At 39.6% G+C, this 27,368-nt stretch overlaps 1 protein-coding gene and 1 long non-coding RNA gene across 2 annotated transcripts; one reads left to right on the top strand and one right to left on the bottom strand.

Annotated features, from left to right (window-relative positions):
• Nucleotides 1-27,368, top strand: CHIC2 (cysteine rich hydrophobic domain 2). Its single transcript, XM_081209180.1, has 6 exons — nucleotides 1-439; nucleotides 16,217-16,271; nucleotides 16,419-16,574; nucleotides 21,096-21,152; nucleotides 21,322-21,381; nucleotides 25,568-27,368. Exons 1-6 carry the CDS (start codon nucleotides 321-323, stop codon nucleotides 25,616-25,618), a joined length of 498 nt encoding a protein of 165 aa, XP_081065306.1. The 5' UTR covers nucleotides 1-320; the 3' UTR covers nucleotides 25,619-27,368.
• On the bottom strand, nucleotides 9,572-16,263 carry LOC308595225. Its single transcript, XR_014011939.1, has 3 exons — nucleotides 16,178-16,263; nucleotides 12,611-12,651; nucleotides 9,572-10,303 (listed from the first exon to the last, which is right to left on the bottom strand). It is a non-coding gene; the product is annotated as an uncharacterized lncRNA (long non-coding RNA).

The following is a 27,368-nucleotide window of genomic DNA, read 5'->3' on the forward strand; positions in this document are numbered from 1 at the left end:
GGCTTGGCGCCCTCGGCTTCCCAGTCAGTGGCTGCCGCGGCGCCGGAGAGCGGATGTTGTTATTGTTGTTGTTCCTGTCCGTCTCTCTCTTCCCCCTCCCCGGGACCATGACGGGCGCTTCCTCCCGGCGGCCCTGAGAGGGAAAAGCTTCGGTGGCCGCTTCGCTCGGAGCTTCGGAGGAGGAGGCGGCGGCGGCCCAAGAAGCGGCGGCGGCTGCTGCTGCTGCTCTTGGCTCTCTCTCTCTCTCTCCTTCTCTCATTCCCGGCCTCTTCTGCTTCTGCTTCCTCTTCCTCTTCCTCGCGGCCCGGCCTGGCCCGGCCATGGCGGACTTCGACGAGATCTACGAAGAGGAAGAGGACGAGGAGCGGGCCTTGGAGGAGCAGCTGCTCAAGCACTCGCCGGACCCGGTGGTGGTGCGCGGCTCCGGCCATGTCACTGTGTAAGGAAGGGAGGAAGCTGGGAGACGTGGGGGCGAGGTGGGCGAAGAGGGATGGAGGGCGGCGAGAAGAGGAAACGAGGAGCTGCTTCTGCAGGGCCCAACGGGCACCTTCCTGTCGAGGCACCTCTGACCTTCCGCGGGGGATTTCTGCAGTCCAGTTTCGTTGCAACCCTTCCGCCTTCAAAGCCTGCTGAAAGTACACATCCCGCTTAGGGTTGCAGCAATTCTTTGTGTGTGTGTGTGTGTGTGTGTGTGTGTATATATATATATATATATATATATATATATATATATATATATGCTTTCGTAGATTTTCACGGGTACAGGAATGCAGGTTTTGGTGTCTTCGGGTGTCTTCCCGTGTATATATATAGCTTGCAGAGACGACATAGCAGCATATATATATATATATATATATATGCTGCTATGTCGTCTCTGCAAGCTTTTGCAGCAGCCCTGTAAAATAGGCCTTTTTTCTCCGTGTTGCAAATGGGGTGGGGTCTGAAGCTGGTTGTTTTTTTAGGGCCCTTAGATAAGCCGAGGTGAGATTCGAATTCAGGCCTGTCTGTTTCACTTTTCCTTAGCTGCTGTGCTACCACAGTGTAGTGGCACTGTGTCTTGTTTTGTTTTGTTTTGTTCTTGCTTTAGCTTTGTGAGCTCGGTCATCATGAAGGAAGGAAGGATGAACTGAGAGGTAAAGGAATTGTGCTTCTGCAATCCACTCAGTGGATCCAGATGTGAAGCAGGACTGATTTTGCTCCTCATCAGAATACAGTGGTACCTCGGGTTGAGTACTTAATTCGTTCTGGAGGTCTGTTCTTAACCTGAAACTGTTCTTAACCTGAAGACCACTTTAGCTAATGGGGCCTCCCGCTGCCACCGCACTGCCGTAGCACGATTTCTGTTCTCATCCTGAAGCAAATTTCTTAACCCGAGGTACTATTTCTGGGTTAGCGGAGTCTGTAACCTGAAGCGTATGTACCTGAAGCGAATGTAACCCGAGGTACCACTGTAGTTTTGGTGTATTGTCCAAGGTCATGATAAAGTAATCTAAAGTGTTATAGTACTTCTGAACAATATCCTTAGAATAAGGGTTTTCAGTTGTCTTGCTCTTTCCTCTACCCCACTTTCAGAGGTTTGTGTTTATTATCCAGGCTCTTTTCTCTTCACATTGTTAAAAACCCAAATAGCTCAGTTGGTTAGAGTGTGGTGCTGATAATGCCAAGGTTGCAGGTTCGGCCCCACAGCTGCATAGTCCTGCATTACAGGGGTTTGGATCCTCAGGGTCCCTTCCAACTAGGATTTGCTAGGAGCTCCAGCTCTTCCTGTGCCCCTCCCCCATGTATTTAGATGCATAGAGTAGATAAATGAGATTGATTCAACCCATCATTTAAAATTTGGTCCATATTCTTATATTCATTTGTTTATATACTTTCAGCCCTGTTCATCAAGCTGTGTGAATGTCAGGCAGCTTTAAGCTTTCCAACCTATTCATGCTTTTTGCTCTTCTGTCTCTCTGGACCTAGAAGTACAGCTGGCAGGTCAGGTGCTCTGTTGTGGAATAGTCTGTTATGAAGAATTATGTATGTCTAGGGAAGTTTAATGTCATTTTGTGCTTGTCACAAGTTTGGACATAGACTTCCCTGTTTTGGGAGATCCCAAAACGTCTGTGCATACTCACAGATGTAATTGTATCCCCTAGTGCTAAGGGATGTGATCTCAGGTCCATTATTGCTATGCTTGTATGTAGAGCATACTCCACTTTTTACTAGCATTCCATACAAACACAATTTGCCATTGGGTCAATAGGGAAACTAAGCTAATGAGATTCATTATGACTAATAGCAGAATGTAAAGTACTAAACCAAATAATTATGACATGTCAGGAAGTAGAACACTTGGGATTTGGATAAGTGTGTGTTTTTATACATGACCAGCTGTGCTATAGATGAATGTAAGTTGTTAATGCTTCTATTAGTCATAGTCTCAACCTACACGTATAATAACATGTTTCAGCTTTCTGCCAAGTAGTTATGATGTGAAAAACTCCCCTTAAAATACAGCAACTAACAAAAATGACAGGCATGTCTAGAGCACTATGAGTGCATTTATAGTACAGTATATGATCTGGGTCACTTACTTTGCTGTTTTCTAAACTAGATCTCATTTCCTATTATAAGGGTTGCAAATTCTATAGCTATCTGTGAATGAGCCCCATTGAGCTCAGTGAAGTTTACTTCTGACGAAACAAGTTTAGGATTACACTGAGTATGCAGTCCTGTGTTCCTGACATGGAGTATTTCCAGGATGTTGAGGGATATAGCCAGTAGTACAAACAAGTAATGCTACTTGAAATGGATTGATTTAAATCACCTTGAGAATTATTAATTTAAATTAATTATTTAAATGAAGTCTCCCATGCTGTCATTCCTGAATGTGTGTGTATACTAGTTGGTTGGTTAATGATGATCAAAATACTTTGATCATGCAGCCCGCATACATTTATACTACATATTTTTCTTTTCAGCTATGGTTGGTGGTGGGTAGAATTGCAAAACTTAATGGCTTTCTGTTTGGCTCTCTGTATGTATTCGGGGACATTAATGTATGTATTGATATCTCTCTCAGAGAATTTCTGTCCTAACGATTAAATGGAAAACAACTAAAAATCAAATTGAAAAGCAAAATGAAGACAGAACAGTGAAAAGGAAACAGTCCATAAAAAACAAGTAGGAATCTTTAATAAGTCAGGTAGAATACCTGCTGGAATAAAAATATATTAAGGTCAAGAAGGACACCAGAGCAACCGAGAAGGCTCACTCATGCATCTCTGTCAAACAAGTGTATCATAGATGGAGGCAGGATGTGCCAAAGGGCCTCTTTCCTTTGATCTCAAAAGATTGGCAGGGCCAAACAAAATTAAGAAGGTTATTTAGGTATCTTGGTCCTAAACCATTCAAGGTTTCTAATGTAATGACCAGCATTTTGAATTGATCCTGATATGAATTGCTAGGCAGTGCCTCTGGAGGAGCAAAAGGAACCATTGCTTTAGAGTCAGAATCCTTGCTACAGTTTTTTGTATCAACAGAAGTTTCCAGATGCTCTTCAAAGGCAGTCCCATGTAAAGTGCATCAACAGTAGTCCAGTTATGCGATAACTAAGGCATGTTTTATCATGTGTCTCTAGACTGGTGCACCAGTTGCACCTGTTTCATATGTTCATAGTCACAGCTGCCATCTCAACATCCAATATCAAGGCTAGGCCAAGGAGGTCTCTCTAACTGTAGACCTGATAGCATGACCTCCATGCAAAACAAGCTGAACTGTCACTCCTTGATCTGTGTTTTGTGTTGTTTGGATTAAGCTTCAATTTGTCAATCCACATCCAGTCCTTCACTGATTTTAGACACTGGTTTAGAACCTTTACAGTTTCCCTAGGGTAAGAAGGAAAGGAGCAGGCAAATTGAATATCATCAAAATATTCATGGTATCAAACTTCTGATGTCTGGATTATCTTCCCTCATGACAGTCTTCTGGTTTGGTTGGAGAACCTGAGAACCTGAACACGCTGTAGAATTTGGGTAGTCATTGAGAAATTCAAGATCACCAAGCTTAAGTGGATGATTGTGGATACCTGAATACTATTTCTTTTAAAAGCTTGTCAGTTCTTTGGTTCAAGAGGGATATGGCCTATTTTATATTTATAATATCTGACTTCAGATGTCAGATTCTCCCCCTCATCCCAGTTTATTGCTCTTACGTAAACAATTCTTTCTTTTTAAATGCCTATTAAAAGGATATTAGTTTCAGTTTGAAATATGCATGTTTTAACACATTGGTATTAAATTTAGATTTCATAGTAAACTAGTTACTGTTAGAGAGACTTTCTACAATGAAAATTAAATTAATCAATTATCCATCATGTTGCTCTTGATCCTATTATTTATCACTTCTATGCCATGTTTAATTAAGTGTGATATTGTGCTCACCCTTACAACTTTTAATGTTATGATTCACATTGTACAGATGAGGAATTGAGGTTGATGAATTAAGGGCTAGAATGGCCCTTGAAGTTAGACCTCCTGGATTTATTGCATTCCACTGGCCCTGCTAGCTAGTACTGGTCTAGATACCCTAAAAAGACTGTCTAGTGGTTTGAGAATTATTTCTAATAAGAACGTAAGAGCCAAAGGCCTATCGAGTCCAGTATCCTGTTTTCTCAGTGTCTGAGCAGATGCTGCTGGGAAGCCAAGCAGGATTTGAGCAGAAGAGCATTCTCTCTTCTTGTGAGTTCTAGCAGCTGGTTTTTCAGGAGCATTGCTGCTTCCACCTGTGGAGGCAGAGCCTAGCCGTCATGGCTAATAGCCACTGATAGCTCTCTCCTCCATGAAATTGTCTAATCCTCTTTTAATAGAATTCTAGTCAGAAGTATAGTCCACTTAGGGGTCATCTGTCTAATTAAAGGTCTTTTTGATCATTATAGGTCTATTCCATAGTTTGCAGTTGAGGTCCCGTGTAGGCACATTTGCTTACAGCAGCTTTTGCCAACTTGGTGACCTCCAGATTTTTGGACTACAACTCTCAGCAGCTCTAACCAGCATGGCCATTCCAGCTGGAGCTGATGGGAATTGTAGTTCAAAACAGCTAGAGAATATCAGGTTAGTGAAGGCTGGCTTACAGACTAAGCTTGTGCTTGCCATTTGGATTTGCTTTAGGGAAGTGTAGTGTGGTATGATAATGCTAGGTTAGCAGTATCTATGGCTATATCAGTTCAGTGATCAAATATATGTCTGCAAATTTACCTTCAAGGATTTGCATAGCTTAGTGTCTATTTGTGTCCGCATAACTGAACTGATATAGTAGCAAAGTGAAGAATGCTGATCGCTTGATTTTAATTGTATCTGTATATCTTTGGTTTGCATTTTATGGTCCTACTGTACATTGCCTTGAAACGTCTGCATAACAGACCGTATATCAAAACCTTAATGATAAGTAATAGCAACCTAAATAAATATACTCCTTTGTCTTAAAAAAAAAATCCCTACCATAAAATGACAAAGACATGTTAAATGTTAATATTAACATTTATGTAGTCTCAGGACTCTGCTTGGCTGTCTTTAGAACATAGAAATGACCTGATCCCTAGCAGAGAGTTTGCAAAGTGCATTGAGAACAAAAATAATAAACAAGCCAATGCTGTATTGTATGAATTTCTCTAAGGTGGCTTGTTTTGGAGGTTGCTGTTGTTACAGAATATAGCTTTTGTCTCAGGAGGGATTCTGGCCTTCGGGAATATCTTCCTGCATGATCTACACCAGCTGATAATACACCATCAGAGTATCTTCTGGAGCTGTACTGCTGATTCTGTTTTAGCTTCCGTATACAGTGCCCAATAATCTGCATGCCTAGGAGACCCAGTATAAAAGTGCACTGTTTTAGGAAATTCCAGAGACGTAACTATGCTAGTCTCTTCCTGATTACAGCAAACATGCACAAAAGTCTTTTAGCACTGAAAACTTGGAGGGGGGTGAGGAACACCGTATTCCCTTGAGGGTAATCTGTCAGCTGCATGCTGCTAGTAGGCAGGGCTTCCCATTTCCTTTCCCTGCTTCTCCCACACCTTCTATGCTCTTGCATGGCCTAGAAAACGTGTGTCCTGGGTTTTGCACTGGGACATGTTGCAGGGTATGGTGGCACCATTCACATAACACAAACTACCACAAAAAGCTTGGCTTTTGAAAAACAGGGTATCTGCAGTACTTAGCTGATTCGGAACCACTGGCTTAGTGGATTGTGGGGTGTGGGGCAGATGACTCTTCTCAGATGTCCAAAGAGGTAGCTTGCAGAGAGCTTTTGAAATTCGGCCAGGAGGTGCAGATTGTACATGCCTGGCCTAAAGTATTAGCAGATTGTGGCATAGAAGTTTCATAGACGAGAGCCTCCTACATCAGATGAATGGAGTCGTCAAGTTACCAGAGATTTGTTTCATGAAATTTGTACACTGCTTGATTGTAAAACAACAACAACAACTTCAAAGTGCTTTACAAAAAAGATGTGTGGATTTAGAGGACCATTTAATGGTCATTTGACCCCACTGTTCAAAGTGACTATTCAAAACAGCAGTAATAGCAATAACCCAAACCTGCTAATTTAACAGCTATAGTGGAAGGGGAAAGCTTGATCAGTAAGCAGAACACTTTCTCTTCTAGCACAGGTGTGAAAATAGCATAGGCAAGCTAAGAAGATTGTGTTATTTCCTCTGATCACTTCATTGATGATGTGGACTCTAATCCACAAAAGTTTATGCCACAAAAAAATCTGTTAGCTTTCAACAAGACAATACTCTTTGTTTTTCCTAGCCATTCCAGTAGAGCAATTTGATTAGATTAGAAAATGGTTAATTAAGGTATGGAATGTTGCTCAGTTGACCTAATTGACAAACATAATAAGTTAGGTAATTATACAATTTAAAAGGAATAACTAGCATATTTTATTTTAAATCAGGCTGAATGCTTTTGCAAAACATGCATTTAATATTTATATAACATTCATTTACAGCCTGAATTTTTATGTTTATTGTATCATAACTTTGAATCTGTTTAATATTTCTACACTTAGAACAGGATAGTTTTCTCTTTTAGAGCATATGTTTTTCATATAAAATAAAACAACAACACTTTAATGTGGAGGGAAGAGCAGGACTTGGCCAGTGGGTCAGCTCCTTATCTCTTTCCCCTCTCTGCGGGTGAACTTTGACAGGTTGATGGGACCAACTGCCTGTCATTTACCTTATGTCACAATGACATCAGGTAACCCGTTTTTCTTTGCCTCATGGTTTGAAATCTTTGGAAGCATTGATGATTAGCTGGCTGCTGATACCTCCAAGTGCTACCATGGGGCTTGCTGTAGACTGATCAGCACTGACAGAAACCCCCACCCCCATCTGCACTAATAATTTTCTTCCGAAGCATCAATATTTTATAATATAGTACATGCTATGACTTAGTTTTAGATCACAGTTCTTTTCAGACATGAGTTTACCCAACACATCTGTCATACCATTTAAAACACTGACAACTCGTAGTATCATGCATTGTTTCAGGATATATAGTTAATTCCAGTGTTAAATCAGCACTGAGACTTGGATCTTCTATCAACTTGTCTAAAATTGAGTATGTTTCAACACTGTTTTCAAACAGACTTTTGTTTGTAGGACCACTTCCACATGACATTCAGTGAAAATTGCAACATGGATAAGTTTGTAACATGAATAAGCATCAACAGAAGTATAGTGGCTAGATCAAGGGAAGTAATAGTACCGCTTTTTCTGCCTTATTCAGCCCCTGCCCTGGAGTACTGTGTCCATTTCTGGGCACCACAATTTAAGAAGGATATGGACAGGCTGGAACATGTGCAGAGGAAGTCAGCCAAAGTGATCATGGGTCTAGAAAACAAGGCTTATGAGCAATGGTTGAGGAAGTTGTGTAAGTTAAGCCTGGAAAAGAGGAGTCTGAGAGGAGATAGGATAACCATCTTCAAATATCTCAAGGGCTGTCACATGGAAAATGGTGCAAACTTGTTTTCTCCTCCAGAGGGTAAGACCCAAACCAATGACTTCAAGATACAAGGAAGGAGATTCTGACTAAACATCAGAAGGAACCTTCTGACAGAGCTGTTTGACTGTGGAAGGGAAGGTGGTAGAATATCCTTCCTTGGAGGTTTTTAAGTAGAGGTTGGATCTGTCATGGATACTTTTGTTGAAATTACTGCATTGCATGGGGTCAATGACCCTTGGGGTTCCTTCCAACTACTGCAGTTGTATGATTCTATATCTGGGATGCTGTCTTTGGGCAGCAGGACCCCTTTGTGCCTGCCAAGGGCTTCCCACCCCTCCCAATTTTTATTGCTGGTTGGGGTGGCGTGCTTTCTTTTTTTGCTGGGTGGGGTGGGATAGTTGTTTCCCCTTTTGTCAAGAGATTAGCTTGCATAAGTATTGCTGCTAACAGCTGTATTGTCGGAAGCAGCCCTTAAAGTTCATTTACCTGACTTTCTTCCCAATGCTATCATGCTTGAAATCTTTCTGGAGGAATGTCTTTTGAAGAGACTCAACTTGGTTCCCGTGATCACATGAACGCTATTTATGAGGACTGGTGTTGGCTCAGGAGCCGAATACAGATGGTTTTTCAATACAGAATTCCTTTTGTTAATCTTAGAGGGTTTGCAAGACTCTTTCTGCAATACAGAGGAGGGTAACCTCCATGGGACTCTTCTAGGCTCCATCACCTCTGTCCAGGCAACAGCTTTCAACAGCCTTGTTCCATGCTTTCCTCAAGGGCTTTTGCCTGGCTGGAATGTTTCCTTGAATTGTGCTCATATTTCTTGCTTGCTCAGATGGAAGATAGAGAAAAGTGTGTGGAGTTTGGGTATAGAAACCTCTTATTTTTGTGAAGGTGGAACATAGCTTGCCGTACAACAGTAAAAGTCACACCTGTTGCTTCAATCACCACAGACATATGACTTTCACCTCTGCTTTGAAAAAAACTGAAATTTTCTTTCTACTAGAAGTGATTCTATGGTGGTCCAGTGCATGGCCCGAGGGCCGCATGTGCCCATCAAGACCTTTTTGGGCATCCCTGCCATTTATTGCGCTGTCTTCCCCAAGCTGGGTAAGTGAAATACTGGGCTTTAGGAAGGAGGCATGAGGACTCTGGCATGGTCTCCTGCCTCCTTCCCAAAGTATAGTTAGTGCTTTCCCAGCTTTAGGAAGGAGGGGGGAGGGCTCCAGGACCCTGACAGCTCCTTTTACCTCCTTTCCAAAGCCCAGTGCCTTGCTTAGCCAGTTTTGGGATGGCAGTGTGAGGGCTGGACTAGGTTGTGTCAAATTTTGGCCTCCCTCCCATTCCCTCTGCACGACAAGGTGGTGTGTGGCTTACAGGTTCCATGTCTAAGTACTCTTGTGGCCCATTTTGTATGAAAAGTTGGATCCCCCTATTCTGGAGGGTTTGTGTGGGAAGGAGGAGAAATTTGCCCTTAGGGAAGTTTTTAATGACTGATGTTTTGATGTATTTTTAACCTTCTGTTGGAAGCCGCCCAGAGTGGCTGGGGTAGAAGTAGTAAATCGTTTTTATTTTTATTTTTATTCTTATTATTATAAAATGTAGTAGAGTGGACTCATTTCCTGGAATGTGTGATTATTCTTTTTTACAGAACAACTCTGGTAAAGTTAGTTGTACTAGGGAAATCAATGAGTGAAATCAGTGAGACTTGAATTTTTCACATTGATTTCTATATGACCTAAGTGTAACTAACTTATAGGGCAATATAGGCATATCTTCTCAGAAGTAAATCCCATTGAGTTCAGTGGGGCTTACTCTCAGTTAAGCAGGTATAGGTTTACAGCCCTATTATAGCTCCCTTCCTGTGGAACGCCCTCCCTTCAGATGTCAAGGAGATAAAGAACTATGTAACTTTTAGAAGACATCTGAAGGCAGCCCTGTATCGAAAAGTTTTAAATGTTTGATATTTCACTATGTTTTACATATTCTGTAAGCTGCCCAGTGTGGCTGGGGAAACCCAACCAGATGGGCAGGGTATAAATAATAAAATTATATTGTTATTGTTATTATTCTGGACCCATCCCCTTATTTTTCTGCCTCAAGGCATGAATAATTCACATGAGGCAATAACTATGAATTCTTCAAATGGTGGTAATATAGCACTTGTGTGTACTGAGTGATAATAGCTATTAAGGTTTCACCTTGACAAGTTTGTTGTTGAACTGGCAGCACATATAGAAGTGTAGACCTCTCAGTCATGCATCCTTGATTTTCCTTCAAAGGGAACTTTGTGCTGATCCTCTAAGCTGCTGCGGTAGAAAATAAATGTTTTTAAAATAGGGCAGCCTCAGATGCGACACTAGTGGGGTAGCATGTATTATGTGCTGTCACTGCCCTCAGTTGTAGCATTTTTTAAAGTTGCTGGATAAATGCAACTTGTCTATGCAAGAGAGCTTTGGAATGCTGGACATAATAGAAAAGACCTTGGAGTGAAAATGAAGGGTACTTTGTGTATGTGAGTGAGCATTCTGCAAGCATAGATACTCCTTGGCTGCAGGCAAATGTGCCTCTTTCTACAAATGGAAATTTGTTGAAGTATGAGAACAGGAAACTTGCTTCTTATCTGTCTTTACTTGTTCTTGTTGGAGTTCTAGCTGTGATGATGGATTGATTTAAATCAGATTTCCTGTCTTGTAAATTGGGCATTTGCTGAATAAATGTGCCTCATTGGTTGCTGTCATAATTAAAACACACTGATATGCAGCTAAGTAATGCTTATATGCAGAATACCTAGGAGCATAAAAGACTTAGTGAAAGAGATACAACTATCAAATTGTTTGGGTTTCTGCATGTCAGGACACTATTCAATACAGTGGTATCAACCTGAAACTGTTCTTAACCTGAGGTATCACTTTAGCCAATGGGGCCTCCCGCTGCTGCCGTGCGATTTCTGTTCTCATCCTGAAGCAAAGTTCTTAACCCAAGGTACTACTTCCGGGTTAGTGGAGACTGTAACCTGAAGTGTTTATAACCCAAGGTACCACTGTATCACTTATTTGAACAAATAGACCATAGAGAGTTAAGTGGGTTGTTTTTTGGCACAAACATACCAAACCTCCTAGAAGCAAAAGTGGTAATTAATTGGGCAAAAGCAGTATTTTTCCATAACATGAATAATAAATATTCATAATTTGCCAAAACAGCAAATGTGATACATGGCCTACTGCATTGTATTTGTAATGATCAGAAATCTCTCATATATATATATATATATATATATATATATATATATATATATGTGTTTGTTTGTGTGTGTGTGTGTGTGTGTGTGTGTGTGTGCGCATGCGCTTTTTGATAAACTCACACTGAAGGGAAGTATAGATTTTAACTTGTATGTTTTAAATTCAAATTTCATATTGGCCCATATTTTTAAAACCACACTTTTTTAAAAATAGAAAAAAATCAGTTGGTTTTATTCATTCAGCTGGGTAGACTTCTGTTCTAAATTTCAAGAAAGAAAAGTAAACATTCTGTTTTTAAGGCTTTTGTAGTGTTCGGAATGTATTTGGCTTCAGGTTTCTGTGTGTTGTGGAAGTTTTTGATATCCCTGTCAGCGAGAGAGCGAGGCCCAGGTTCCTATGGATAAAGTATACAAAACTTTGAACCTCGCTTCTCCCAGCGTGAAATTGATTTTGGTCCCCAGTACGTCTGGACCACTAGTTATTCCAGTGACTTTAGGGGGAAAATTAGATGTGGTAGGACAACCACAGGACCAATTCCTGAAGTCTTGCACATATTTTAACACTTGTAGAGTACTTATCCCAGTTCCTATGTTCTTATTCTCTGCATGGGAGTTATTAGTGGCTAATTATCAGGCCATCATGGTTCATTATGATTCTTTTTTTATGGTGTAATCTCTTCTCCACAGTTAATTGTGTTCTTGGGAGCAAAAGGTCAGACTTTTTTGACTACTAGAAAGAAAGAGGTCAAGATGAGAGAATAACACATGCCCTAAGAGCTTAAGATATTTCAAATGCAGCCGCTTGACCTTGCAGAGTCACTTATGGTTAAGGATGACATGATTACTTCCAGAGATTCTGCCGAAGTTCCTTGGCTTACACTTTAGATCTTCTGTTCATAAATCTGATTAATAACTAGAATGTGATTGAAGTGTATAGCTTATTTGATGTAACTTTGCATCAGTCAAACATTCATACACATACAGTAGCTGCCTTTCTTTTCTTTTTTTCCATTTCTTAAAAAAGTGTCCTAAGAATTGGTCCATTTTGTATACTCGTTCAATACTTTCAAAAGTGTCTAAATTATTATGGGAGAGTTCCAGTGGCTCTCTTTCCTCTGTACACCTTTTTGAGGTACACATATACTATAGAACTTGCAAACTGCTTTCTAACCCAGCTGTAAATTCACACTGTTATGACATTCTGGCTTGGAACCGAGGGTTGCAAGATTCTCAATATACCTGCAAGTTGACATCCAGTTTCTTGCCCTTCATTACACTACATATTCCACAGTAGGTCACTTCACAGTTTATGTGGTAGACATGTTTGCACTCTGTGGCACCATGTCTGGCAATAGACACCATTATTTATACTTACCGTAAATACATTGCCAGTCCTTTATTATTTTTTCAAAGTGGCTGCAATAAAATATCAAATATAGCAGTCAACAATAAAAACAATGCAAAGTACAATAACTAAAATACAAATACAGTGGTGCTTCAGGTTACATACGCTTCAGGTTACAGACTCCGCTAACCCAGAAATATTACCTCGGGTTAAGTACTTTGCTTCAGGATGAGAACAGAAATTGTGCTCTGGCGGCATGGCAGCAGCAGGAGGCCCCATTAGCTAAAGTGGTGCTTCAGGTTAAGAACAGTTTCCAGAACGAATTAAGTACTTAACCTGAGGTACCACTGTATAGCAATAGAAATGGTAAAAAAAAGTGGCTCGGTTGCTTAATCAGAACTATAACGCTTTAACTTTCCCCTAAAACTGAAGACAAGTAGTATTTCTTGGGGGAAAGTGTTGAAAAGACTTTGAATGTTCATGGAAAAGTTGCCACTTAATGTAGTTCCTCAACAGGTAGATCAAATAGGACCTGCAACACAATGCTGCAGTGCATCCTCACCCCCTAACAAGAGTGCTCAGGGTGTTAGCCATAGTTCTGCATTACTAAGCCTTCAAGATACTGTAATCTGTAAGGGGCTTACGTGGGCCAATTCTCTCACTATCTCTGTTTCACTCACATTCGTGTACACACGCACACACTTTCCCAGTTTTATTTTCTGACGCTTAACATTCTGGAAGCTATAGCATACCTGCTGGTCTGTTGGTGGTTTTCGTTTTGGATTTTTATTTTTATTTATTTATTTATTTTTGCTGATGTATCCCTCTTTGCAGTGGCACCAATTTGACTCTTAAGCCTTTTGTCACTGAATCGCCCGAGTTTGCTATTGATGTTATGCAGCAGGCCTTCCCTGCCTATGTTGGCAGGTGTGGGGGGAAGCATTCTTGCAGGTGTAGCGTTCCAGACTTTTCAAGGCTTTAAAGGTGGTGGTCTGCACCTTGAATTGAGCTAGAAAATAATTGCCAGCTAGTGCAACTTGGAGTGGTCTTGGGATTCCCTGTTTGAAGCGAAGCCTGTCCATAAAAAAAAAAGGTGGTAGTGGGCACATATTGGGGAATTTCAGTTGTCTGTAGTTCCCTGGCAAATGCTAGCCATATACATGCCAAACTAGTTTTCCCTAACAATACAGTACCATTCTCAGATAGTATGGCACTGAGAATGGCCATGCATGTGCAACAACAGCAGCAAGAATACTTATTGCAAAATATTGGAAGACCCAAGATTTGCCCACCATGGAAGAGTGGCAGACGCAACTGATAGACTATATGGAATTGGCAGAAATGACTAGCAGAATCCGAGACCTGGGAGAAGAGGCAGTGGAAGAGGACTGGAAAAAGTTTAAGGACTACTTACAAAAACATTGTAAATTGTATGAGTGTTAAGAAGGATGCAGGACTGAAAACAACACGGCACCAGTAATCTAGTTGAAAGAAATATGAGAATAAGTGAGATCTGAGAAAAAGATAAATTTTGGAACAACATTATGTCTAAATTAAGTATTTAAGTATTTGATAAAAATATTTAAAGTCGGAGATATAATATTTGAAAATCACAAAATAGGAGTTGAAACAAGGTGATAAATTGCTGTTTATAATTTTATAATTGGGAACGCAGGAATGGGAGATGTGAGGAAGTCCAAAAGCTTAAGAAAATATGGTTGTTGGATATTTGATCTTGTTGTATGTTTTCTATCATATGTTATTCTTTTTGCTTTTTTCTGTTCTTCTTTGTTTGTTGTATTTGGGTGACGGTTTTATATGTGTTTGGTGAATTGAATGTTTAAAATCCTCAATAAATATCTTTTTAAAAAAAGAGAGAGAATGGCCATGCATGAATAATCTCATCTTTCCCACCAGTTTTGTAGAGGACCGCATATTTCTTGAGGTTCCCCACGTAGATGTGTTTGGGTTGTGCACAACCATTTATGTGCGCAGTGATGGGAAATAAACTGATTTAAATTGCAAAAATGGCCCAGAAAGAGCAGAAAAAAGGCCCGAAAAGAGCAGGAAAACAACTAACAGTTCCAGAGCCTTTGCAACTGTGATCCCGTGAGTCTTTGAACTGACCTTTTAAGGCCTGTGGAGAGTTGGAGTTTGAGAAAGGAGGTTTGGAGGGAGTGATTGTGGTGGAGTTTAGTGGATTTTTGGTGGCGCTTGGTGAAGTTTAGAAGGTATTTACAGACTTTTTAGATAGTGTTCTCCATGATACACGATTTCACATATACTAGCGGTACCCAGAAATTTAACCCCCATGTAAGTGGGGAGATGCCTATACAGTGGTACCTCAGGTTACATACGCTTCAGGTTACATATGCTTCAGGTTACATATGCTTCAGGTTACAGACTCCGCTAACCCAGAAATAGTGCTTCAGGTTAAGAACTTTGCTTCAGGATGAGAATAAAAATCGTGCTCCGGTGGCACAGCAGCAGCAGGAGGCCCCATTAGCTAAAGTGGTGCTGCAGGTTAAGAACAGTTTCAGGTTAAGAATGGACCTCCGGAACAAATTAAGTACTTAACCCGAGGTACCACTGTACAGACAAATCCAGCAACAGAAAGATGCAGTCAGCTGAATAATGGGATTGCAAGCAGTTGTCTCTTCTACTCTCCCAATACGGGGTTATTTCTGAATGTCAGAATGCATGCGGGTATCCCTTCAGCTGCACTTGCTTTTAGTAGATAAATTTTGTTTTAAAAGAATGAGGAAAAGTGTTAAACCCAATCAACAAAGTAAGATGAGGCCGGAAGACTGTGCAGGATAAAAAGTCTGTGGATAATGCTGTGGATTGTGTAGTAGATCCATAGCAATTTGGAAACGCACAAGAATGTGTTCATGGTCCCTAAGTTTTGTCCTTTCTTCTGGAATCTTTGCTCTCACTTTTTTAGCTATATTTATGTCATGCGCTGTGGGTAAAACCTCAGCGCCTAGGACTTGCCGATCGCATGGTTGGCGGTTCGAATCCCCGCGGCGGGGTGAGCTCCCGCTGCTCGGTCCCAGTGCTTTCAAACTGCCAACCTAGCAGTTCGAAAGCACCCCCGGGTGCAAGTAGATAAATAGGGATCGCTTACTAGCTGGAAGGTAAACGGCGTTTCTGTGTGTGTTGCGCTGGCTCGCCAGAGCAGCTTTGTCACGCTGGCCACATGACCCAGAAGTGTCTGCGGACAGCACTGGCTCCCGGCCTCTAGAGTGAGATGAGCGCACAACCCTAGAGTCTGTCAAGACTGGCCCGTACGGGCAGGGATACCTTTACCTTTACCTATGTCATGCAAACATAGCTTTTTAAAGCATAAGCTACTTTGAGCTGGTAGTGCACTTTCCAAATAGATTATTGACATTTCAGTGAGACTTGCTTCACAACTTTATGCATCAATAGTGTTTGGTGTAGCTGTTGCAGCACTTGCCACAGTAAATACATAACGTTAAAGGAGACAAAATATATTCCCTCCAACACTTGTGAGCTTATGGTTATGCAATGTAGTTCCCTGACTTTATTTTTCTTACCAAAGCAAATAAAATTACCCTGTAAAGCATGCCATACCATGTAGAGTTAAAGAATATGCTCGTTTTCTGTCTGCAGGTTTGGACTGAGCAACAAATTTGAAGCAGAATTTCCTTCATCCTTAACAGGAAAAGTAAGTATCCGTGGATGGAAATTCATAAGGAGAGTTGACAGAGATTGTAATTTTGTGAGTTTAATGTTGCTTTTAAAACAGAAATGGATTTGTTAATGTAAATCAGACATTAGATTTATCACAATGCTTCATGGTTCTTTCTTGCAGGTTGCACCTGAGGAGTTTAAAGCCAGCATCAGCAGAGTGAATAGCTGTCTTAAGAAGAATCTTCCAGTCAATGTCCGATGGCTGCTTTGTGGCTGCCTTTGTTGCTGCTGTACTTTAGGTTGTAGTATGTGGCCAGTGATTTGCCTCAGTAAAAGAGTAAGTTTGATCATACTCATTGCCACATGGGTTATCATATAACCTCAGCTTCCAAGTTCAAGACTTCTTTCCTCTGTGCCTTATTCTGCTTTACAAATACTTTTTTTTAATGTTAATTTTTAATGTTAATGTTACTTTCCTGGGCTTGCTTAACACAGTGGTTTCAACTTCTATAGTGGCTGAAGGTATATAGAAAACTAACACTAGCCACTGTGAAAAATTCAACTGTTAAATGTGAATATAAAGATTTTATCAATTTTGTGTTAGTTTGTCTTCATGTAACTGTTGAACTGAGGGAATGGTACTGTAATTTCCATCAGAGGCTTTTGTTATTTTTTCTAAATTGCTTAGACATATTGTTGCCCACTTGGATAGGATCTACCATGACTGTAATTTAATTGATTTGAATATTTTATAATTTCCGTAACTTGCCCTGGGATTTATGGTGAAGGGTGGGTAGGAATTCTAACAAGTGAATGTACATTGAAAAGTTGCATATATAACTAGCCACCAAACACAAGATCTCTAAATTCTGTTGACACCCTGCCACTCAACATTGACATGATGTCCACAGATTTTCCTCATGCACAAACCTGAGATGAAGGCTTTTCACGGTTCCTAGTACAGTGGTACCTTGGTTTACGAACTTAATCCATTCCGGAAGTCCGTTCTTAAACCATAGCATTCTTAAACCAAGGCATGCTTTCCCATAGTAGCGGGGACTCAATTTACAAATGGAACACACTCAACAGGAAGCGAAACATGTTCTTATTCCAAGGGAAAATTCACAAACCAAAACACCTACTTTCAGGTTTGCATCATTCTTAATCCAAGTTGCTCATAAACCAAGCTGTTCTTAAACCAAGGTACCACTGTATTTAAATCCTAGCAGCTAGGTCTCATTTATATGCAAATTACAAAATAAAGCTGGAACAAGAAAAAAAAGTTTTTGGCGCACTCTAAAGTTTCATTACACATTGTTCTTAAAGACTAATGTATTATGTATTTGAGCTCTTTAGCAATTGAAGTACTTAAGTTAATGCCCACTTTGTGCTTTAGAATGGGTTGTACCAAATCTGAAAACGGTTGTTTTGCATTTACTGGCAGGGGGACATAGGATTTTCATATGATGCAGGTGACTGCTGAAGGAAAAGTGTTACATTTAGTATAAAGATTACATTCAATCTGGAATTTTAAAAGATTTAATTTAAATTGTAATTTTTTTAATCTAGCGAGGGAAAAGACTACTTCATTGTTACATTAGGCTTATTTAGCTTTTTACTCAATAGAAAATAGGTAGAAAAGGTTGCAAATCTGCGCATTCATGCTTAGGAGTTAGTTTCACTAAACTCAGTAAGACTCCTTTAGCAAACCTGCATAGGATACATCCACAAGTGTATCGTGTACAAGTGTATCATGTCTCTCTCTAGTTCCTGTATTAAACCCTGTTTGATGCAGCTTACATAAATAATTGTGTATAGTTTCACAATAAGAGTGGTTTTGAACTAAAAAATAAATTTCATGGTTAACTATGATGTTGAAAGAAGAAACAACCGCCATGTTTACCTTTTAAATTTTCCTAGTAAACTTTCTTCCACTTAACTTTTACATCGTTGTTGTTAGCAAATAATGTGCTCTCTAGTATGCCACTGATGGAAAATCTACAGGGTTGTCATCCCCGTCAGCTGGGAAAGTTACTCAAATCAAGAGTCCCTTTTGGGTTTTGAATGTCCTCACCTGCTCCTCACTGTAAATCATTGAGATGTCAAGTGTGGTGATTAATTAAGCTGCACGTGCAAGTCTTTCCCCCCCTTCACCTGTCAAGTAGGGAAAAGGAAGCTTGGTGTCGAGAATTGTGCGACACTCTTTAATTCACTTTTTCTTCCCCCGGCTGAGAGGTACTTGCTAATGTTTCATTTAAACTTTCATTCACCTTTTGTATGGCTGATGGGGTTGGGTATTGTTGAGTGATTTTATAAATATTGCAAGCTGTTTGTACATGCGACGACTTACAAATAATAATTTACAAAATTAGTATTTGTAGGGGGGAAAAACTTACATGCTTGAGGTATACAACAGTGTTACCTACACTTAGGCTTTGGCAATAGAGTGTGTTAAAACTGAAATACGAGTGATGCACAATTTGTTTTCTACATCTGTGTTGCCTGCTTAATACTAACTGCTAATAATTTGTTTTAAGCTGGCTAATATGTTTCCTTCAAATTCGGTGCCCTTTCTAACTTCATAGTTAAGTCCTTCATTCCCTCAATACGAGTAACAATAGTTGAATGTTAAAATTTGTTTCATTAAAAGATGTCTCTGCGTAGTGTTGCATTAAGTTTCTGTATTCACTTTCCTTTCTAGGGTGCAAAGTGTTTTAACTCCCCTAGTATTTGGGAAGCTGGTTTCTTTTCTGTCTTTTCTCCTTCCCCTCCGTGCAGGCAGTGAAATTTAAATTGTACAGCAGTCTTAATCTATTATTTAAAAGGTTCTAGCAAGGAAGATTACAAGGTAGCTTCACATTTTTGAATCGGTTTTGCCATTGGTTTAGCAGCGGGTGGGCAGGCAGATGCCTGCTCGGAGTAGAACCTATTGCCATTTTTCACCATTGATAGAGTAGCCTTTCAGAGTCAATGAGCTCTGTCAATGTGAGCTTGTCAAGGCTACAACTTCATAGACCTGAGAGGCGGTTTGAGAGGTCAGCCCTTTTCAGGTTTGCTGTGATGCAAATGAGCTTTAATGCTTAAACAACTATTGGAATTTTTATGTCTGCTCCTTGTTCTTTTTTCTTCACAAAGTCATTGACGAGACATTCAGTGCTTTTTAAATTGGAAGTTGCATTGTGCTAAAGACCTAGTACAGATTTACGGAGGGCTGAAAGCAGTTAGATCATGTTCTTTTCATGGTGCGATTAGAATCAAATCGATTTCCCTACAGCCTTCAGCATTCAGATGGCAATTTTAACAAAGCTTAGGGGGCTAGACAAGGGACAAAACGACTGAACTGAATGTTAATTACACTCTGCAGCCTTATTTTCTTTTGATTTGGAGCTGACTGGCAACTAAATTAACAAAAGTGTGACCATAACTGCTGCCCTATTTTCATTTAAAAGGAGAGCAGACTCTAAAAGGCTATCTTGACAAAGAAACAAGTGAGGTCTGCTGATCATTGTTAGAGGGCAGGCACTGTCTTTAATAAAATAAAATAAAAAGTATTGGCCAAAAGGAACAGAACTTTAAAAAACAATGTAATGACTTTGTCCTTGCTATTAAAATGTGTCCAAGGGTTCTTGGGAATCCCTTCTATTTTCGAAATATAATGAAAAGGTAAAAAAAAAAATCCTAATAATTATTCATGCCTAACAAAGTTGATTCTTTCAAGTAGCTAGAGTTCAGGTTTATGCTCTTGTGATTGTTATAAATGAAAAGATACCACTATATGTATTTTTTTGCCTTTCGTGTATATTCAGTAGGTTTGATGATGAATGCTTTTAAGTAGTTCTTAAAAAAACATGCTTGTTCACTTGCTGCACCAGTGTGCATTTTATAGCACCTCTTGTTTAGCAGTAGTTGAAGTGCAAGATGCTTCTCAGCTCCCCCCTTTCCCCCTCCCCAACTTCTCTTTGCCTTGTAAGGAAGCTGCAGCTGTATGAAGTTGAATTTGCCACAAGGTTCAGTGATCCATGCCTCTGCACCTGCAACTCTGGTCTCATCTCAACACCTGGTGTTGTGATTTATCCTCCCTATTCATAAGGACTAGTAAATCCCATTTTACTACTGAGCAGTCGATGATACGGCAGTCAAGTGACCATAAACAGCAGCAGGACGTATTTCTAAATCAGAACACCAACTGCATCTTCAGAGTAGCAGATTTAGTGCAAGGGGATTTAAATAGTTCTCTTAAAGCTGGATAACTTAAATTCAAGGGACTTATCAATGTGCAGATTTCCAAATATTCTGGAACAATTTGTGCATTAATGAGAAACCGTAGATTAACATTTTAGAGCTCCAGTATGTGAAATTAGTCAACAGCACGGCATTTTGTATGAATGATAGTTATCATAACGTCTACGCACAGTATGTGGAAACTATCCCATGCTTGATGTGCAGTCTGTTTGTTTCAAGTTACTTGAATTATGAAGTAGCTTGGTTCCATTAACTTCAATGGATCTAAATTGACTCACTTAACAGTGTTAGTGAATAAAGCACTTTTGGGTTTTTTAAAAACCTTTTATTAATGTACAGCTTTGTAGATATATACATTTTCCAGCCATTTAAATATTTCTTAGTGTTGTTTTTTTATTTGGTCGCTGAAACCATTTTTTGAAACACACACCTCTTTATCCTAGCTATAATTAATACCAGAAAATTTGCAGTACGGCAGACCACCCTGTACTGAAGTTGCTGTCCTTTACCACGTTTCTCTTCCACCCCAACCACCTTTTCCACACAAAGGCAGCTGCAAAACAAACTTTTTTCCAAAGCTGCTCAAGAGTAAAATTCTTTCTCATTTGTCTTCCAGACACGAAGATCGATTGAGAAGTTATTAGAATGGGAAAACAATAGGTTATACCACAAGGTGAGTGCCGCAGGGAGCAGCTTCGTACTGCTGGGGCCTGAATTGCACAGTATGGAAACAGATGCTTTTGTTGAACGCGAAATATGAAAGCTGGACAAATGGACTAGTCTCTGTGCCGGCGATAAAACACAGCTCATTTTTCTTCCCCCTTTTTCTCCCTGTTGTCTAGCTGTGCTTGCATTGGAGGCTAAGCAAAAGGAAATGTGAATCGAATAACATGATGGAATATGTAAGTTAAAGGGCTGTTTTGTGCATTTCTCTATTAAATGATCATTTATTTTGCTTCTGATCTTATTCTTTCCACGATTATTAATCAGCAAAGGTGTCAGGAGCTTAATCGCCTGAGTGGCAAGGATTTTCTACGGTTCACAGATGTATGGTTTCATGCGCAGGGCTGATTTATAAAGTTATGAATGACTTGAAAACAAGGCTTCACTGTGTTCCGGGGGAAAAATAATAAATTAATTGCCAAGATAAAATAGCTTGAACGTGCGTTGATGGGGTGTGAAATTTTCAGATGCTGTATAAAAAGAATAACTGCAACTTTGGTTACGCAGCGAGTTAGTTGTGGACTGTTTTATATAATGCTAATCGAGTCTCAGTGTATGGAAGGAGACCTTTCAACTAAGCTGTTGGAGCTTAGGAAACCTTTAGACTTTGTCGATTTTAACTGCCCCCATACCTCAGCAGTCTTGAAAGTAGCTTGAGCTTTTACTAGCTTCATTCAAATGTTTTAAAAGTCAGGCCTGATAATAAGAGCGTGATGTGTCGGTTTTGGCTCTCATTCTCTAGCTCTAAAGATTATACAGAAGATGAGGAGGATTTCTTGAAAGACTTTTCATGGGGTGCATTTGTTTCTGTCCCCCACACCCCACCCAGCAATCAGTCCTTGTAGTTTTTCTTATTTCATTTCACTTTGCTGCGCCTTTAAATTTTTCAGTTGTGTCTATGGAAAGTGGCATGTGAAAAGATACTTAACTGCTTTAAGACAAATAAGCCCTCGCAAAACATGCTAGTATTATAATTTTTTAAAAAACACAAGCAGGGGTTAACAATTAAATTAAGAGTAACCCCCAGTGGCATCTAGCTTTAGCTATTTCTGACACATCCATGCCTTTTAATTATATATCTTGTCTATTCTCTAACACAATACATGCATTATAGACAGTATGTTAAAAGATTGATTTAAAACAGTGCTTAAATAGTTAGAAATTATCTTAAAATCATCTTTTCTGTTAGCACTGAAGAAAAGGGGAAGTACTAAGGCCTATATCTAGCCTAAAACATAAAAGACTTCCTAAAATGCCTTTTTTCCAGAGTAGTTCTATTCAACTAACTATTTCTTTTTAACATCTATTATACTTAACATGTTAATTTATGATCATCTATTATAGTGAACATGTTAATTTATGATCATAGACTCATGATAACTTCACAGTAATTGGAGGCAAGAAAGAAAATTTGACACAGGTTTTTGAGGTTGGCCTGTGTAAAGAATTCAGTTTTGTATTTTCATTACTGAATGCTTCTGGTCTCAAAAATCCACTCACATTCGAGGGCCACAGTCCTGAGCAAATTTATGTTGAGAATGTGCCTAATTAAAATTAGTGTTTTTCAACAAGGTGTTCAGGCATTGATGAAAGTTGTTATTGTAATTTCCCAGCCCAATGTAGAATTGTTTTTTAAAATTAGTTTAAATTCAGGTACCCCTTTAGGCAACATTTATTACTGGTGGGAATGTGATAGAGCAGTGGTTCCCAATTATCTTAAGTACTGTGGGCCTCCTGTTTTTCAAAAGCCAAGCCATGGACCTCCTACTTTTGAAAATTTGGACCCCTCTATGGTAGTTTTTGTTATGTGAATGGTGCCACAGACCCCCTGAATGGGTTACATGCATGGTTCCCAATGTGGGGCACACGCCCGACAGCGGGGCAGTTTGATTTTTAAGGGGGGCAATTTGAGAATGAGTTATTAACAATTAATGGCCTTTTAGGCTTCCTAAAGAAGTTCGCTTTTTGAATAATAAGAATTATATGTCATGGGGGGGCATCAATATTTTCGAGATGCTTAGGTGGGGCATGGCCAGAAATAAGGTTGGGAACCACTTGGTTACACAGACCACCAGTTGGGAACCACTGTGATAGACCAACAGCACTGTATTTAAACTTTTTACAACTAAACTGCACACTTACTTGGTGAAAAGGGCAATGTGTTGGTTCCAAAACAGAAACTTGCCATTCATGGAAGGGGAAGCTTTGGGTCCATGCTATTGTCTTCAGTGGAACATTCCCCCCCCCCCCTTATGAAAATAGGCAATAATGTAGTTGAAGACTACTTCTGGATCAGTCTAGGAAGCCTATAGACTTGGGTCACTTTCTGTGTTGTTCATTATAGTACAATAAGTTATTCTCAAATAGAAACACAGAACTAGCTGAATATTAACCTTTCACAATTCCGCAAAGGGTAGTAAGCATTTGAGTAAAATGAGAGACTTGCTGCTGTACAGCATGGCAAGCATCTCAGTGTTGCCACAGTTAGGAAGGTAGATAAATTGGAAAATGGAATAAACAGATCCTCCTGTCTTACCTGTTTGTTTTCATCGGGGAGATCATCTCTTGTCCTGCTAAAGCGTCATTTTAATTGCTGAAACAATCACATGTCTAAGTAGGGGCCAAATGTGGTAGTCCAAAAGAGAGACCATCTACATCTGTGGTTAGCTACTTTCCTACTATTCCCCCAAGACTGTAAACCAAAATTAATTAACAGAATAGGATGTAACCTCCCTGCTCCTGCTTGAAACAAAACAATACATGAAGTGATCATTCTCTGTATTCATGGATATACTTGGAACAGGTTTTTCAAGTAAGAAATCTATATTGGTGAAGACAGTAACCCTTGAATGCCAAAAGAAAAGGGAATGGTGGGGTTGGGGTTGGGGATGAAAATGTTGAAATTGTAAGCTTAACTTAATTTTAACTGAGTTACACAACTGATGTAGTCTTACTTAGTGCTGCTTTTACATTTAACAAAGCTTCCTTTTAAAGGGTCGCACTTAAATGGTTGTTAGCTTTTTGAATGCTGCTGTAATTGTTTAGGCACACAGAAAGTCTTGCTCACTGGCATGTTTCCTTTGAAACTCTTGTAAAAATTATCTTCAGCTTCACAAGATTTTTACCCTATGGCATTGTGGCTCTGTTAGGCAAGCATAGGCCAAAGTTGCCCTCATTATGCAGGACTAGTTGCCTGTGTCGGTATTTTTGTATTAATAACTGTGTTTATTTTACTTGGCTAAAACCTTATGAACCAAGCAACTGGTTCTTTCAGAAATTCATGAATGAGTCTTGTGCATGTATCTGTAAGCCGTCGTGCAAATAGTTAAGACAACTAGTTCTGTGTGCACAAGGAGGGCTTTGAACTTGTGTTTTTTCACACATCAAACCAATCTTTGTGTGCCTCATCTGTGAGGGGCCCGGAGGGAAGCAACACAAAAACGGGCTTTTTAGGAATGGCTCCCCACTTGTGCAGTGCTCTCTCCAGGGAGTATCACCCGGTGCCTTCATTTAGGTGCCAGCCAAAAACATCCTTCTTCTCCCTTGCCCTTTGGCTTATTAAGCAATCTATGTCCTTTTAAACTGTGCTAGGTGGTGGTGGGGTTATTATTTTTGTTTGTTACTATGCTGGGCATTTTTGTATCTTCATATTGTAATTTGCTCTGTGGTCCTCAGATGAAGGGTGGGATAGAAAATTAATTAATTGATGATGATGATAAATAATAATGATAGCAGCGTCACAACCTCTTACAAGAGCAAAAACATTGCATTGTGTGAAAAGGGACCACTTTGGCTCTAGTGGTTACATGCTACATCTGCAACCCAGCCAGATGGGTGGGGTATTATTATTATTATTATTATTACTATTATTATTACTACTACTACTACAGTAGTCATACCTTGGTTGTTGAACACCCTGGAACTCAGACGTTTTGGCTCCTGAACGCCGCAAACCCGGAAGTGATTGTTCTGGTTTGCAAACGTTCTTTTGGAGCCTGAACCTGAATGGGGCTTCCGTGGCTTCTGATTGGCTGCAGGAGCTTCCTGCAGCCAATCAGAAGCCATGATTTGATTTTCGAATGTTTTGGTATCCAAACAAACTTCCGGAACAGATTCCATTTGACCAAAGGTACGTCTGTACTACTACTAGTAGTAGTACTAGTAGTAGTTGCTGGGAATTGCAAGTTGGGAGAGTGCTGAAAAATGCCTGCGGGTACATGTGCCTCACATAACTGTTTGGATCCCTTCCATAGTTTTTCCTTTAGCACAGTAAAAGCTTTAACATTGCTGAGATGTTTAAAAATGGACAGTGCCATTAATTACTCACTAAATGTATATATTTTTTTCTTTCTCTCTTTTACACAGGTCATTCTTATAGAATTTTTACCAAAGACACCAATTTTCCGACCAGATTAGCATTTGCTTTACTTTAGAGACTTACCCAAGTATATTGTCTTTTTTTCCAATGGTGCCTTGCTTGGTGCTCTCCTGGTGATGATATAGCATTGGTTCTACATAATATTGTGGTTTCTTCATTCTTTTCTTTTGTAACGGCATGTTCAAAGTGCATTTTGTCAAATTTTGCGGAAGTCATTTCACGCAGACGTCAGTGTAATTTATTTCCTGTCCCTTTTCCGTTGTTGATGTATCCTGATTTTTCCAGAGACTTTATATATACATATATCTATGTATGTGTGTGTTTCTGTGCGTGTATATATACATATATAGCTATAAACATAAAACCAAAAATAGCTATAAGTGAGAAGTTATTTTTAACCCCATATAAATTGTGAAAATTGGCAATCACTTTAATCTATGCACTTGCATCTTCTCTGAATCTCTGCATATTTTGCCAGCGACATACTTGTATATATCAGAGTTTTTCCTTCTCCTTTCTGGAACGTAAATCACCCACCTGCGAGGCGGCGAGCAGCATTTCTTGATACCCAAACATTGGTTCACCTTTGCGCATTTCTCTATTCCATGAAGAAGTACCATCTACTCTGAAGATGTTCTTCTCAAGAAACTTGAAATTGGATTGCTAGTATTCCACTAGAAGAATTTGTGATAGATTTGCATGTGTTCAGTGGTTAATACTGCTCAGGATCATAAAAATAATTAGTATTTCATGGGGGACTGGTACACACGAAACACTGGTCAATCCTGCTGGGAATAAGAGAACTGGGATTGAGGGGGAAGTGGAATTTGTGATCTCCAAGCCTGCTCCCAATCTCTTAATCCTGGTTCAGAATAGACCAGTTTTTTGTATGTGTGCACCTACTGTGTGTGTGTGTGTGTGTGTGTGTGTGTGTGTGTGTGTGAGAGAGAGAGAGAGAGAGAGAGAGAGAAATTATGTATGTACATACTGTGTGGCTAATGCCATGTAACAGCTTTACTGTTTTTATTGTTTACTAGATCTAATAGTACACAAGGATGCAAGCTTGTCAGAAAAATATTTGTTAAATACTTCAGTAGTTTGAGTTTTTAAATGTTGCAGTGTTTGGCTCCAGGTCAGAGAAAGGCAGTCTCAATTCCTATTGAAATTGATGGGTTACGTTAGTTGTGGCTAACTTTTAAAATCCCATTCATTTCAGCGGGATTTGAGCACAGTTAAGTTTCTATAATTATTTCAGGTGGAGTCTTTGTATGTAAAACATTTACAACATTGTACCAGAAGCTACAGATGTGTTGATGATTTTTACATCTGTTTATCAGATGTTCAAATCAAAAATTAGTGAATTGGCTGAATAGCTTACTGAATGTACTGGATAAATACTTACTGCATCCCAGCTTTTTTCCTCTTTTCTATGTTTACATGGTTAGCTTTCTGTTTATTGTTTGCACAAGAAAGCATTAAAAGAAATGGATATGTGATAGTATGCTTTGGTCAGGGCAGTTTTTAGTTTTTTGGCTGTGCATATCTTCATATATTGTGTTAAAGCCTACTTAATACAACTATTTCTGAAAAGCTTGGGGTTGGTTTTTTTTGAGCTTAATGTACATGAACTATAACTTATGTTAAGGGCCCATTCTTCATGTAGCAGAGCAATAATGTGAATAGCCAACAAATGCATTCTGCTTACTATTTGTACTATGAAAAGTTTACCCCACTGCAAGGATTCCATTTTCCTTCATTTAAATACAGTTTCACTTTATTGTCATTATA

Source organism: Podarcis bocagei (assembly GCF_964188305.1).
Source record: "Podarcis bocagei genome assembly, chromosome: 9".
Taxonomy (NCBI): domain Eukaryota; kingdom Metazoa; phylum Chordata; class Lepidosauria; order Squamata; family Lacertidae; genus Podarcis; species Podarcis bocagei.

Coding starts and splice junctions, on each gene's coding strand:
- CHIC2 (XM_081209180.1), top strand. CDS start 321: ATGGCGGACTTCGACGAGATCTACGAAGAGGAAGAGGACGAGGAGCGG. Junction 440..16,216: donor GGCTCCGGCCATGTCACTGT/GTAAGGAAGGGA, acceptor TTCTGTCTGCAG/GTTTGGACTGAGCAACAAAT. Junction 16,272..16,418: donor CTTCATCCTTAACAGGAAAA/GTAAGTATCCGT, acceptor TCTTTCTTGCAG/GTTGCACCTGAGGAGTTTAA.